The sequence below is a fragment of the Seriola lalandi genome, unplaced genomic scaffold, assembly GCF_002814215.2.
Source record: "Seriola lalandi dorsalis isolate HSWRI2012SDOR001 ecotype SW California unplaced genomic scaffold, Sedor1 jcf7180002054834, whole genome shotgun sequence".
Lineage (NCBI taxonomy): Eukaryota > Metazoa > Chordata > Actinopteri > Carangiformes > Carangidae > Seriola > Seriola lalandi.
This window is the reverse complement of record NW_019525387.1, coordinates 27,975-43,154: the sequence shown is the minus strand read 5'-3', so window position 1 is coordinate 43,154 and position 15,180 is coordinate 27,975. Positions and strand designations below refer to the sequence as shown.

Below are 15,180 nucleotides of genomic sequence, written 5' to 3'. Positions count from 1 at the left end.
GGGGGGGGGGGTGTCTCTCGCTCTCTCTCGCTCTCTCTCGCTCTCTACCTCTCTGTCTCTCCGCGTGCGCACAGGGCTTTGAAGTGTAACCAACAACTGCTGTCCCGGCGTCAGTGCTGGAGCCTAATATATGACAGGGAATGTACTCCAGGAGGTCCAAGCCGTGCATTGTTCTCTCGAGAGCTTGATCCACAGCAGCAGCATGTCCCTGCGCTCTGGATGGGAGGTCGCTCTGAACTTGCACTAAGGCCAATTTATCGTTACACCGACAGCAAAGCGCGACTGGTGAACGGTGTAACAAGGAAGAATAGGGGCAAACTACTTGGACAGTAAACACGAGATAATGTCGTTCTTAAACAGACGATTAATGTAAGTAAAAGGGACGCATAGGAGCGTACAGTTGGACACATACCGACAGCCGAGAGAAGCGTGTCTGTTCCTCAACCGGGGATGAATGGAAGCGAGGATAACGTATGGATACAGTCGATGTGCACAGGAGCGGGCTGTTGATGTGTGATGGCAGGTCGGGGATGCACGTTGTGTCGGCTGAAACAGGTTGGTTTCGCCTCGATCAAACTTCAGCAGCATCGGACGTGGGACCATTAGCGCGCATTTAGGTGCTGAAGATGAACTGAATCACTGTCACTTGCAGCGGTGCGCCTGGAGATGACAGCAGGTTTATTATGAAAAACTGCGCTGTAGCATTCACGGGACTTTTACTGGATTTAGAGGGTTATTCTAATCGCTGCATCTGTGTGAAGGTCACCCCCTAATACTGATCCGGATATCCTTCAGATCGGAGTGTGTGTGTGTGTGTGTACGTGCGTGTTAAAACTGAGCTTTCTAATTTTCTTGTTAGACACAGACCTGTAAATTACTGAAACAGGTCTCTTTAGCACTCTTGACACTCACCAGGTATCCTGATATACTTCTTGGTGTACTTTGTTTGCTATTATTTCTTTACTGTTTGGAAATTCTGGATGCATGTAACCTATTCTCTCCAGATGAAAACATAAAGTTACTTTGAAATATATGTAATAATCAATTAGCTTAAAACAAAGAGGTCACCATTAACTCACTGCTTCCCACCCCACAGAAACTATCAAGATCATATAAGAGATTTTTATGGGAGTACCTTGCACAGTCTTTGATTTTTAACTCTCTATGTCTTTGTATTAGTGTGAGACCACAGATGGACGCCTTGTGTAATGGAGCCATGAAACCTGAGGGCAGTGATCCCATTGTAGACCCCAGGCCCCCTCCTGCCAAGCTGGCACGACTGGAACAAAACGGAGCGGGACCCTCTGCCCAGGAGAGGAGCAGGCAGGGGAGTCCTGTGGCCAAAAACCCCTGCCTGGCCCAGAAGCCCACCGCAGTGAGACCACAGGGCAAAAGCTGGCACAGCAGAGGTACGTGGGCTGATGTGATGAAGCGGCCGGATGCAAAGAAGGACCCCATGGGTTTGTTTGCGTCTAAAAGATTTATTTTTTGACACTGCTACACAGATTGGGTCTTTAATACAGTGGTTATGACTCCTATGTGTCTTCTGACGTATGAAATAACTGTCTTGGGTTCACTGTAAATGACATGTTTCGAGATTCAATTATATGACTCAATAATGAGATTAATCATTACTTTACTTTTTCCGTGCTAACTATGACTACATTCTCAAATGTCATGCTGCATGAAATAATTTGTGTCTATAATACCTCAGGGAGCCTGCTGCCAGTGTTCTGCGTGGTGGAGCACAGGGAAAACCTACTGGAGGGAGAGAGGAGAGAGGAGCATGCTGAGTTTGTGTTGGTCAAGAGAGATCTGCTGTTTAACCAGCTGATAGAAATGGCCCTGCTGACACTGGGCTACTCCCACAGCTCTGCTGCACAGGCCAAAGGTACACAGCACACACATGCACAGAGAGGCAGGGACACTAGTGAGTCCATCTTTACGTATTCTCATAATTTTCACCTGTGTGTGTTTGTGCGTGTCCAGGTCTGATCCAGGTAGGCAGGTGGAACCCGGTACCTCTGTCCTGTGTCACAGATGCTCCTGACGCCACAGTGGCTGATATGCTGCAGGATGTTCACCATGTAATCACCCTTAAAATACAGCTGCACAGGTAGAGAGCAGACATCTATTACATCTATACAGTGAAAAGTCAGGCTGAGTGTGAGCCTGGGTTTGACTTGAGACGTGTTTAGTATTTCCCAGCTATTCACCCAAAGCTTCTGGAGAAGACTCTTGCCACCCACCATCCCTAATTTGAATAAAAATAAAATAAAATAACCAAAGGGCACAGACCAAATCAGACCCATACAAAATCGGATTTCATAGACATTCTCCAGCAGAGAGTGATAAAATTCTTCATCATCATCATCACCATCATCATCATCATTTTCTTCACTTCATTAAATTAAATTTAATGAGTACCTACTTTTATTTGCTTGTTGGAATGAATATTGATGAGCATTTTAATAGTGGAAGACATTAAAAGTTTCTTTGTACTTGTTATATTTTTTTTTAAATGATCAGCATCTCTTCTGACTTTTTTTGACAGTGGCTCTATAGCTGTGTCGCATATAGGGACTTGCCCCCCATATCCCCCACAGGAGTTGGGACAGTATAGGACACTCATTGTTACACCACCTTGCGATAGTTACAGTGTGAGAGACAGAAAAGTCAGAGAGAGAGAGAGAGAGAGAGGGGATGACATGCAGCCAAGAGCTGCGGGTGGGACTTGAACCGAGGCTAAGACCGAGCCTACCACCGAGTTTCCCAGTACTTTAAAGAAGCGCAGTACCAAATTGCTGGAATACCCCTTTAAACTGTAATATACTGAAATGCTGCTATTCAAGTCTTTGTACTTTGTTCTTTTTCTAGCTGCCCCAAATTGGAAGACTTGCCTGCCGAGCAGTGGAGTCACTCCACAGTGAGAAATGCTCTGAAGGAGCTCCTCAAGGACATGAACCAGAGCTCCCTGGCCAAGGAGTGCCCTCTGTCCCAGGTATAAGACACACACATACATACACACAAACACACACACACACACACACACACACATACACACACACACACACAGACGCATACAACAAGAGGGTAGATGGGGAATAGGACTGAAATTCAAAGTGTGCATGTAATGTCTTTGCCCTTCCATGTCCTGCACAAGTGTGTGTGTGTGTGTGTGTGTGTGTGTGTGTGTTTGTGCCTACTTTGATGCATGACACAGAGTAAGCGTGTGGTCCAATCGTTAGACAGGAAGTCCAGATGCAGAGGTAGATAAGGTGTGGGGGCAGAGCGCAGGAGAGAGAAAACAGATAACGAGAGATGGCTATCTCTTAAAAAGCCACGCGGCCTTGGCTGCTGCCTATCTTGATTTTGCCGACTGCCAACCTGTCTGCCTGTCACCCTATCTGTCCGTCAGCCTCACCCAGTGTCTTACTCTCACTCAGTCTATCTATCCATCACACTTACTCTTTGGTATTTAGCTATTTTTTTAGGCAGCCTTTACTGATTCAGCAACAGCATTCCGATCTGGCTTTACGATCTCCTTCAATTCTTGTGTGTTTAATTTAAGCAAATACAGACACAACTGCAGAAATAATTTTACATTAATCTTGAAGTATTTGGGGAAGGGCCTTTTTATGAATATTCATGGCTATCAACTTAGTCTATCTGTTATTTTGCCTGAGGGTGCTGAGGACATCTACAGTTTGATAAAGAGAACTTGCTCACTATCTCTCTCTTCTTCGGATTCTTTCCTTCTTTGCAGTGTTAAGATCTGATATCAGCCAATCCTCCCTCCCCCATCTTTCCTCCCCAATCTCTCTCTCTCTCCCCCTCTCCTATCACTCCCTTTACCCCCTCTCTTGTTTGCGAGAAGCAGATTAAAATAAATATGAGAAGATGAAAGGTGTAATCAGATGTAAAGATTGCACAGGACGGTCTTCGGGGAAAAACTGTGTGTGTTTCTGTGTGTGTATGTGTGTGTGAATAAGAGACAGAGGCATAGTCTCTGATGACCTCTAGTGTTTCGTTTGATTACGCACACATGCATGCGTGCAAGCATACACAGGCTGTACATTTACGCGCATACACACACACACAAACAGCTCACACACTGACACACTCATCTGTCTTTATTATCCTATTTACCTGGGGGTCTTTTTAATAACACAGATCTGAGTTCATTAATATCAGATGTGTGAACAGCTGAGACACCCAGGCCGCCCATAGCAGGAGCTCGGAAAATGTAATGAATTTCTATTGTCTATTCCCCTCTGTTTCAGAGTATGATATCATCTATTGTAAATAGCACTTACTATGCAAATGTCTCAGCTGCCAAGTGTCACGAGTTTGGTCGATGGTACAAGCACTTCAAGAAGACCAAATGCTTCAAGGGTGAGGGATTTCAATAAAGCCTGCAAACATTAAGTGTGCATGATAAGTTTTATAGTATGTCCCAAGTCCATACTCCATACTAATTCTACACAGTATACACTACATACTAATACTATGCTGTTTTAGTAGGCTGGAAAATCAACACTTTACTATTATCCATTGACAAGACTAAAGTTTGGAATTTAAAAAATGAAAGAAAAAGCAAAATCCCTCTCTTAAGATGCAATGTTTTATTTTACAAAATGTTTTAATTAATTAGTTAAATGTATTTTGTATGCATCCTGTCTGGTTTGAACATATTTAATTTTGCCACTTTTCCAGTGTTAAACACATGACATACTTAAAACCTGCTCAGAATTAGTAAGTAGTATGGATGGCACACTGTTGGTGTTTAATGTGTTAATAATTCTACATCTGTCTTTGCTTCTCTTTGCCCTCGCCAGAGATTGACTGCATTTCCGAGCAGTCAGCACATATTACCCTCACCCAGCAGCCAATCACAGGAAGCCCCGTTGAGCAGAGCTCGACCCTTCTTTTCCCTCGCGGAGGAGTAGCCAACATATGTGGTCGCTCACCCCTTGGCCTGCGGCCTCCCGGGCTGGTAACTCAGCCTCTCAGTTCCCAAATGGTTAACCAGCAGCTGGTCATGGCCCAGTTTCTCAACCAGCAGTATGCTGTTAGCCGCATGCTTGCTGGCCAGGGTCTCTCACCGTCCCCACAGCAGTATCTCAACCACCCCCCTGTAGCAAGGGCTCCTGCCAAGGTCTTCTCCAAAGCCTCTGATTCCCAAGCCCCACAGCAGGCACAGTGTGGCCCAGGGGGAGGCCCTGCAGCCGGGCCGCCAAGCCAGACATCAGCTGGGTCGTCTGTGGGGCCGTGCTACGTGCCAAATGACATTTACCAGTGTGTGAGGGAGGAACTGAAGAGAGCAGGCATCTCTCAAGCCATCTTTGCCCGGGTGGCCTTTAACAGGACCCAGGTATGGAGGGAAGGGGGGGGGGCACCCAGTGACTATGATCTGAATGAAAGGTGTTGAAATTCATCAGAGGTCACGACTGTTGTCTGGTGATTATCTGTTTGAAGTGTTTTCTGGTGTTGCGCTGATAGGTAAGTGTCTTCTGTGAATTTGTGTGTTTGGTGGTTAGTACATTGGCATGGCCTTTGCCGCAGTGCCCCCCACCTACACCCTCCCGTGCATGTGTGTGTGTGTGTGTGTGTGTGTGTGTGTGTGTGTGTGTGTGTGTATGTGTGTGTGTTCATGCCAGCTCTCTGCAGTACAAAAGCTGGTGCCAGCAGTGAAGCAGCTGCTGGGCCAACTAATCACAACCCCTTGGAGAAATTCTGTCTCCCTCTCTACCTCTTCCTCTATCTCGCTGTCTCTCCATCTTTCCACCTTTCACTCTGGTAGCCCTTCTTTTCATTTAAAGTCTACCTCTTATTGTTAATTCATCTTTTTTTTTTTTTTTTATCTTTCCCTTCCTCTGCCTACTGGTCTCCTCATTTCTTACCCACATCTCTCTCCACCATCGCCTTTAACACTAAAATGCCATGTTATCTATGTTTCATCACCGTATATTCACCACCACACCCACAGAAATAGAGCTCAAAGGACAGGCTAGACCCATTGTTATTATTATTATTACTGTCATTATCATTTTCATCACAATAAGCCGAGCTAGTTATTATCCACCCCCATGTTTCCCCGTTGCCAAATCCAAGGTGCTCCGGTGCCAGCCGTAAAGTTGGGCATGATGCCAAGATGCCATCTAGAAGTGAGGGACGCATTTGTCACTTGGCGCTTCACGTAAAGCCTCCATCCATTTGAAAGGCGGAGTTTGCTGGGTAGATTTAAAGATGATCCAGGATTTGAATAAGAAGGCTGCTTCCTCTCATGTCATTTCACTGCCAGCATGATTTCTTCTCAGGAAGGAAGCCCTACAATCTGCATGTGACGTTTGAAGGCTTTCCTGCATAGACAGATACACACAGAATAATGCTAGCTCTACAGGCAAGTCACATGCTTAGCACTGACTGGGAACTGGCTCTATATCATCTATAGCTGCGAAACACTAAACTGAAGGGGAATGTTTGAAAGTGATCCAGAGTTGGATATAAGGAGCTTTTGCAAAATTCCTTCGAGTGAATAAGAAACTTTATGTTTGCAATGTGTTGATATCATGATACGCCTGAAGCCAATATACGGCAATATGTCTGAATAAATTTGACACTACACGCATGTCTCTTTATGTATCCATACACATGCGTGTGCTTGCTTGTACTAATCAGTGAGTGTTCATTTGTTTGTGTTTGTGCATGCCTTTACCAGGGCCTGCTGTCAGAGATCCTGCGGAAGGAGGAGGACCCCAAACACGCCTCCCAGTCTCTGCTGGTCAACCTGCGGGCCATGTACAGCTTCCTGCAGTTCCCCGAGGCGGAGAGGGAGCGCATCTACCAGGAGGAGAAAGAGAGAAGCCTGACTGGATTCACACCGAGCTGCAGCAACACGCCACCGAGATCCACGCAGGTCAGCCAGGAGATAGACCGAGAGACAGAGTCATAAAATCAAAAATCAGAGTCAGACTCTTGCTCTGAAATGTGTTTGTCCTTGGTGAAATATTGAAGTGGGAGTACTGTTGCCGAGCTGAAGTTTTACTCAAGGAGAATTCAAATGACTGCTGTAAAACTAGGTCTCAGCAAGTTAAACATAGCAGATTTTAAATATGTTCTGCTATAAAGAACAATCTTTCACATATATTGTATGACTGGTGAGAGAACACAGAAATGACTTGGTTATTTTAATAGAGACGTGTAAAAAGTGACAGAAATAATGAACAACAAAACATAAATCTTTATTTTTGGGGGTTGTGAAGTTGTGAAGCTTACTCATGTTAGAGATCCCCTGAGCCTTCCTGGATTTACAAGAAGTGTAATACGTTTTGACCAAATAACTGCAAAACTAATGACATTCCCATCAGCCTCAGCTGTACTTGGTGTTTAGTGCTAATTAGAAAATGTTAGCATGATTTTTATTCACTCTGCTTCCAGTTTGGTTTGGCTAAATAAAGGCGCCTTTAGGGCTGGATAAAGGACATGATCCCTCCCTATGTTTGATGGAGTGCCAGGCCGAGCCAGGCTCGCCTGTGCTCTGTTTCAGATTCTTCTCACTCAAGGAAAGCTGCAAACGCTCATTGCTCTATGTTTACTGTAGCTTGCATCTTAACCCAATCTCTTTGTCTTCCTGTCTTCCCGTCTGTCTCTTTTAAGGCGAGACTATCCCCAGTCACAGCAGACAGAGGTTTGAGGACAGACAGTTGTGTTCTCAATGTCAGCTCTTCTATCTACGAGGAGATCCAGCATGAGATGAAGAGAGCCAAGGTGTCTCAGGCCTTGTTTGCAAAGGTGGCCGCCTCCAAGAGTCAGGTACTCGCTTGCTTGCTTGCTGGTGTGAATCTGATGAAGATGTCCAATTTTAAACACACACATATTGCACCCAATCGTTTCTATTGCTTGATTGCTCAAATTTAAGCGTCCATGATGAATCCATCTACTCAGTTAAAGCAGGGATGACTAGTGTGTGTGGAGGAAAGCCCAGATAATCAACCAGCAGCTGTACTCTGCAGAGGACTATCATCAGTGCATCAGACTGCTATTGTGTCCTAAATTATCGCTTTAATAGTCGCCATACACACATGCACACATACACACCACTTATTTGTGCGCACAGACATACTGTACGAGCACACGGAATCACACAAACTCACACAGCCCCACAAATGCACTAATGCACATACACACAAGCATGATTTGAGTGTTTATTGTTCTCATTTTTATAGCGGCCCCATAAGCTTGTTATTGCCTTTTGTTTTGAGGATAATTTCCCTTCATGGAATGGGGGGATTTTAGCTGTCTCATTTTCTCTTCCTGTCGTGCATGTCTCCAATTTTCAGTTTTCTTTCTTTCTTTCTTTCTTTCTTTCTTTCTTTCTTTCTTTCTTTCTTTCTTTCTTTCCTTCTTTCTTTCTTTCTTTCTTCATTTTTATTTTATTTCTTTCTTTCTTTTTCCCTGTAACCTCCCTGTCTCTCTACTCATCAAGATGTTTAGAGGTCATTCTGCGGTCATGCCAGTACGGACAGGTGGTCCAAAACCTCTGAGGTTCTTTTTCTATCTCTTTCGCTGGCCTCCATTTTACCTTACTTTCTCTATGTCCTCTTTACCCCTCTCTCTCTCTCTCTCTCTGTCTCTCTCTCTCTATCCCTCTCTCTCTCTGTATTACCCGGTTGTTTGGCAGGCAGAGCCATGCTGGATCTCTCTGTTCTATCTGCACTGTGCATCTGGATGGCATTGTGTGCTAGAGTTGGGCTACAGCCAGGTGTGTGTGTGTGTGTGTGCGTGTGTGTGTGTGTGTGTGTGTGTGTGTGTGTGTGTGTGTGTGTGTGTGTGTGTGTGTGTGTGTGAGTGTCAGCCTGCTTGCAAACGTAATCATGCTCTAGTTCTTCTAGTTGAATCTGAGACTAGCTTGGCTTCACGTTCCTCAATCTGCCACTCGCAAGTTTCTTCCCTCGTGATGCAGAAAAAGAAAATTTCACCCTAATCTTCCAGCTTTGCCATTAGAGCAACTTTGAACATAGCAAACAAGAAACAGACAGGGTATTTTACAATATCAACCTATTCTGAATAAATGTAATAACTGTGAAAAGTAAATTGTTGCGGTTTATAGGTTTATAGACCAAGAGAAAGCTGAACAAACTCATTTATTTATCATCACTTCCATCTGCTTAAATGTTATTCTAATTAATCACAAAGTTAATAAGAGAGTGGGTGTACAGGGGTGATGTTATTCAAAACTCATCATATACATTTCCATGATGTTGCCATGGCAATTTTGAGGTCTCAACACTATTTTAGCCCTTCGCCACCTGACATCAAGAGATTTGAGATCAAATGATTTGAGGATACATTTTTCTTTTTGTCTGCTGACTTAGTGCCACACAAACTTACTGTGTGTGTGCAGTTTGAAGGTGTGCTGCATACTGAGGTTAGCTTTGCTTAGCTTTATTATCAGTTGCAGGATCAAGTGATGGATGGCAAAATCAAGATAGTGAGATATTGATATCAAAGTTATATAAGATGAGCTTGCTGATGTAGAAACATTAACTAATTACTGAGCTAATTAACAGAATTATTGACTTGATTAGAATGGCTATGTTTATTATATTATGGCAGGACATTAGGCAGCTGAACAGCTTTGTTGTTATATTATAGATGATCACCAAATAGATTCTTTTTTCAGGACTCAGAAATATAAATGTGTGCCGGCAAACAATCTTGACCTCTTGGTGAAGCAGTGTGCTCATCATTGTCTTACATAGCCGGTCAGCTCACGTGTGTGTGTGTGTGTCTCTCCTCTAGGGCTGGCTGTGTGAGCTGCTGCGCTGGAAGGAGGATCCCAGTCCAGAGAACCGGACCCTGTGGGAGAACTTGTGCATGATCCGCCGCTTCCTCAGCCTGTCCCAGACTGAGCGAGACGCCATCTACGAACAGGAGAGCAGCAGCACAGCGGCTCAGCAGCATTGCGCTGACAGGCTCACACTGCTCAGCAACGACAATACACTGGTGAGACTACAGAAATAAGATAATCATTACACACAGACTGCTGTTCTAAAATGTCAGTCTGTGGTAGATGTTGCTTGAGGAAAAAAGTCACAGTTGCACAGGGTTTTTTACCAGCTTTATATTTATATAACTGTTTGTAATGAAGTGGAAAAAATTTTTAAAAAATGTGCAGTAAATGCTAGCAGATAAATAACTCTACACAACATTTGAAGGAATGGCTGTCCTTATCACTAAGCCTTAAAGTGACCTGACTTTCCTCTTTGTTAAGCCCTTGAAATGTGATTTTGAGTGTTGAGTGTGCAATGAAAAAGAAGCACAGTAATGACAGCTAAATGCCAAAGATGTCAGAAAAAAAAGATGATTACCACATGAGGCAATGATCCGTGAGGCTGATTAGTTATTTTTCTTCCACTTCCATAGCTATTGAATGGATTGATGGCTTGATTATAGCACCGACTCACAGCTAACATATGAAGAAAATGGTTGTGTATCTCTCTGTTTGAGAAAGTACAATATGTTGTATGGAATACCAGTACTGGTTCAGACCCGATCAGTTCTGTGGACATTAGTCCTGGATGGTTGCACTGCAGTCCACCTCATTTGTGGTGGCAGATTCAGATCACATAAAATCTACACTACCTTTGATTTCTCTCCAAATCAGACCAGCATGTCCTGTGCCATGTCCTCATCTTGCTACCCAGCCAATATCTACACACTGTGGATTCTGGTGGATGCAGTTAAAAACCCCACTGACACAGCAGGTGTTGATTTTCGAAAACTACCATGTTACCCTATCAATAAAAGGGTGACATGATTTAATCACTCTGCAAAAAAGTCATTTAAACTGAGGTCAAATGAAGGACAGAATTTATATGTTGATATCATTTAGAGCTCTCGTGAGAAACATGACCACACATTTGAGGTTAAACATAACCAGCCAATACCAAAAAGCCAAGTATGTTTAGTTACATTCAGTATATGAAGGCTAGTTGAATACCAGTGATACATGTATAATTTAGGGCTGGAAGTTTGCTGCCAGTGCTCTTTAACATCTAAAATGAAAGCAGCGCATTTTTTTAAGCAATAGCTTCATTTTTTTTTTCATCCTCACATCACCTACCATTAAAGTGAAATAGTAATATCCATAGTAACACAATGTAAATGAGTTGGTGTTGAAAATCTAAAATCCAAAAGACCAAGGCTGGGCTTTTTACTCTTCTAATTTCTCTTTTGTCTCCTCAGTACCAACGCAACTCCCCTCTGCCACAGCAACACCATCTTCAACCCCACCAACCCTTGCAGCCTGAGGCAGGACCTCACCTGTCTCCACGGCAACCGTGTGCTGCATCGCCAGCCGAGTCAGAGGTTGGGGTCAACTGGGGGCACTTGAGAGTACGTTTGCAGAGCAGGGGCAGTAGCAACGGTGAGAGAGGGGACAGTAAGGACTGGGTTGAGGGAGGACAAGGAGAGAGGGGCAGTGCGGGAGGGGACTGGGGTTGCACTGGAAGGGTGAGGGATAAGGGTACAGAAAGCAATGAGCAGGCGAGGGATGGAAATGTGTGTGAGGAAGGCATAAATGAGATCAGTGGAGACAGCAAAGAGGGCAAGGTTAAGGAGGAGCTGTCTGTGAAGTGGCCCAGTGTGAAGAATGAGAGCCAAGATAGGGCTGGGATTTGTTCAAAGGCAGATAATCATGAGGTTGAAGGTGGAGATGAGGCACAAGGTGAGGGGTTGAGAGTGTCCCACGAAGCCCTGGGAATCCTGCAGAGCTTCATCCAGGATGTAGGCCTCAACCCAGACGAGGAGGCGGTCCACACCCTGTCGGCTCAGCTGGGCCTCCCCAAACACATCATCTGCAGCTTCTTCAGCAGCCAGGACCAAGGACAGAGTCAAGAACTCGACCGGTATCAACACCAGAGTCAGAGCCCAAAACATGGCCTCGTCCAGTCGGACATGTCCACAGAGGAACAGGAGGTGGAAACTGATGGAAAGACTGAAACAAGAGAACAAAAGGAGGAGGAGAAGCAAACAGAAAGAGATGAAGCCAACGAGATCATTGTTTTGAAAGAATCGGATGCTGGCACTCAAACCATGCCCCCTATGAAAGAGGAGCGGGAGAGCTACATCTAACCCAAACACATCCAGCGACAAAGCTTAGATCAGCCATATCTCCCCTGTGAGCCATGAGGTGCTTACACCACACTATTGGTCCACTTGCAGCTCAGCCACTGTTACGTACTGTACAAGTACTGACTCAGACTGTTTTGGTCTTGGAGTATTATATAGGCATTTGTCCTATATGATAGGCCGAGGAAAGGCTTAAAGTTGACTAATTGTATCCGTTTATACCACAGCTTTCATAACCAGAGACCTACATGTGATTTGAGGATCCCTAATGCACTGTGACAATATATGTACAGATAATGTTAGTACACAGGTTCTTTGTGTAGATACATATGTCTGGATTAATAGGAACCAATACAAGGAGCCTCAGTTTACATATCACTGTTTAAAAAGAATAATTGTAGTTGGTTGACTGATGTAAATTTATAGTGCGTTTATGCCAGAAATGCCTTGTAGAAAGTGGCACTGCCAGTTTGCTTTTCTATGATCAGTATCTCCATTTCCTGTTTGTTTTCTACTTATTTTTTAAAGAGTGTTTTTTGTTTTTGTTTTTGTTTTAAAGCAGAATTTGTCAGTCTTTTAAACATTTTTTTTCCCACACTGTTATTATTCCTTGTTCTTGTCCGTGTTTGTAATTCTCATTAAAAATCAGGTTTCTGGTTTCTGATTTAGATTAATGTTTATTAGGAAGAAAAAATCATAACATAATACAGGGCATCTTGTGCAATTTTACTCCAGTGTTTAACAATTCAGTGAATAAAACAACGGGTTAGCATAGTGACATCTAAAATGTCCTTGCAAATTCCTGTTCCTATTTCTCAAATTTATTCACAGTATTAAGTTTTGTTCTGGTCATCAAAGAATAAATTTGCTTCATAGTTTACATACAGAATTTCTATTGATGCATGAATTTGTAAATCTCTCAAAATATAGCTATAAGTGTTACAGTTACACATCTTGTGCTTTTTGTATTTTACTGATTTATCATCATGCAAAGGCAGACAATAGAAAGGAAGAAAGATTAAGTTTGCTTTTATACTTAATTGTTCTCATTCTACGGTTGACACACTGTGCTGTATATGGAACTGAGTGCACAAACATTATGGACTAGAATTATAAGACTTGGGCCATAAAAAGATTTAAACAAGATGTCAGCACTTTTATTGGCAAAAATTAAGACTTTAACTCTGTCATAATTGTATGTTTGTGTTATTTCTATCTGATCTTCCAGTAGAAAATCATTTTTTCCACCAACAATCTGAGTGAGATTAATAAAGATTTATGTGCTTTGAGAGTAAGCCTGGACAGATAACTTTTAACTTCAATTAATGTTTTCGTTTGACAGTCATTTCACAGTATCATATGATATCAACATTCAAATTGAAAGTGGAAACTTTCCTCAGCAGTGCAAACTGTGATGCATGATGTTTCTCACCAGGAAACTCAGGTTTAAAACCTCATGTGATAGAATCTGTGGGAGCACAGCACAGAGGCTGAGATAGCTGGGAGGGCTTCATGCTATTTCTGCTTTCCGACAGATAAAAAGATGGTTGTTTTCTTCCTAAGTAACATAAAATCAGTGGATCACATCTACACTTTATTCAAAACATTTAGTTGGGATGTGTTAGAACAGAACTGGACTTGGGGACATGAAATCTATCACGCTATAAAGCATAGAAGTAAAAAGAGAGAAAGAAAAGATGATGCTGCTATTTTAAGACAAGCAGAGTCCTGCTGTAAAAGACCCATTAAAGATGTAATCAATGGTCCTGATGTCCACTGTCTGTATTAGTGTTATAGACTTAGTCCTGGTGATTTCCTCTTATATGACCATGTCTATGTTAGTGAATTGCTGTCATTGTTTCCAGGCATTAGACAATATTCCTCTGTGCTGATCACCAGGGCTCTCTGTACCAGTGGATCTGTGTCTCTCTACAATCACATGCCCCTCAGTGCTGCCACTGTGTTTTCTATCTTCTGTCTCTTTTCTTTCTTCCTTTATTTTATCAGTCTCAACTGCTATTTTCTATCTGTGTTCCTGTCCCTCCCTCTCTGCCCCCGACTCTCATCTGTCTCTCCTCAGGACCTTTCACATTGCTGCTCACAACATTCAAGCCCCATTTGGTCAGAATAGCTTTATAGTGTAATTCAATAAAGCTGTGCTCTTTTCTGTCATCTGTTTCCATGACGATACCTCAGTTAGGGCCAATGAGAGGCCATGAATGCCTCATCATCAGTAATATTAGCTATAATAATGATGATAATGGCACTCTTGAAATGCCATGCCTGTGATGATGATGGCAATGGTAATGGCAGTGATGATCATTATGACTGCTTTGTGTTAACCCTCACCACCACACAACACAAACACACAACACTACCAATGCACACAACTGACTCATTAATGCTACTTAATGTCAGCACCTGTATATATTTTCACGTGGACTCCTGCCTTTTCCCATCATGCCCCTCATGCTATTAGGGTTTTTTGTTTTTTTTTCTGTCTTTTGTCTTTGGGAAGCACACTGTGCTGAAGGTGTTGTTTAAAAGCACTCCACAGAGAAACTTGACTTGTTTGACCTCAGAAATTGCAGCAATTAAGTCTCTATAAAACTGTCTTAATTAACCCTCACGTTGAAGAGCTCCTTCAGTGTTCTTGCTTATTCATGATGTATTTCATTTCTCCTTGGTGGTGTGATCCACCACAACCTTGTGCTCTAACAGTGCAGTAAGAGTAGTTTATAGTCGTCTTCTTTCATTCTCTCTCCCTTTCTTTTTATTCCTCTGAGAGCCAGGGACAGAGGCATTATGTTTTCAGGTTGTCCATCCCTGTACATCCTTTTGCCCCACTTTCATGAAAACGTTTTCTCAATAACGCCTGGAGGGAATTTCTTCAAATTTGGCATAAACATTCACTTGGACTCAAGCATGAACTGATTAGACTTTGTTGGTCAAAGGTCATTTGTGTGCTGATAAATTTGTAATTAAATTGAACCCCTACACATTTTTTTCATAGGTAGTTGGACACAGAAATGATTTCCAAACGGT

The 15,180-nt window shown here is 43.0% G+C and overlaps 1 protein-coding gene across 2 annotated transcripts in view; it reads left to right on the top strand.

Moving 5' to 3' along the window:
- satb1a (SATB homeobox 1a) overlaps nt 1-13,426 on the top strand; it is a 14,150-nt gene extending 724 nt beyond the window's left edge. The window contains exons 1-11 of one of the 2 annotated variants that reach the window (XM_023426659.2): nt 80-555; nt 1,180-1,409; nt 1,715-1,891; nt 1,990-2,116; nt 2,878-3,001; nt 4,284-4,395; nt 4,839-5,374; nt 6,722-6,919; nt 7,660-7,815; nt 9,805-10,008; nt 11,251-13,426. In XM_023426659.2, coding sequence (XP_023282427.1) covers nt 1,193-1,409; nt 1,715-1,891; nt 1,990-2,116; nt 2,878-3,001; nt 4,284-4,395; nt 4,839-5,374; nt 6,722-6,919; nt 7,660-7,815; nt 9,805-10,008; nt 11,251-12,138 — 2,739 coding nt within the window. In that variant the 5' untranslated portion in view covers nt 80-555; nt 1,180-1,192 and the 3' untranslated portion in view covers nt 12,139-13,426. Of the gene's footprint in view, nt 1-79; nt 556-1,179; nt 1,410-1,714; nt 1,892-1,989; nt 2,117-2,877; nt 3,002-4,283; nt 4,396-4,838; nt 5,375-6,721; nt 6,920-7,659; nt 7,816-9,804; nt 10,009-11,250 lie in introns of those variants that run through there. The other variant, XM_087179398.1, reaches the window with a different exon arrangement.
- Nucleotides 13,427-15,180: the final 1,754 nt, after the last annotated feature.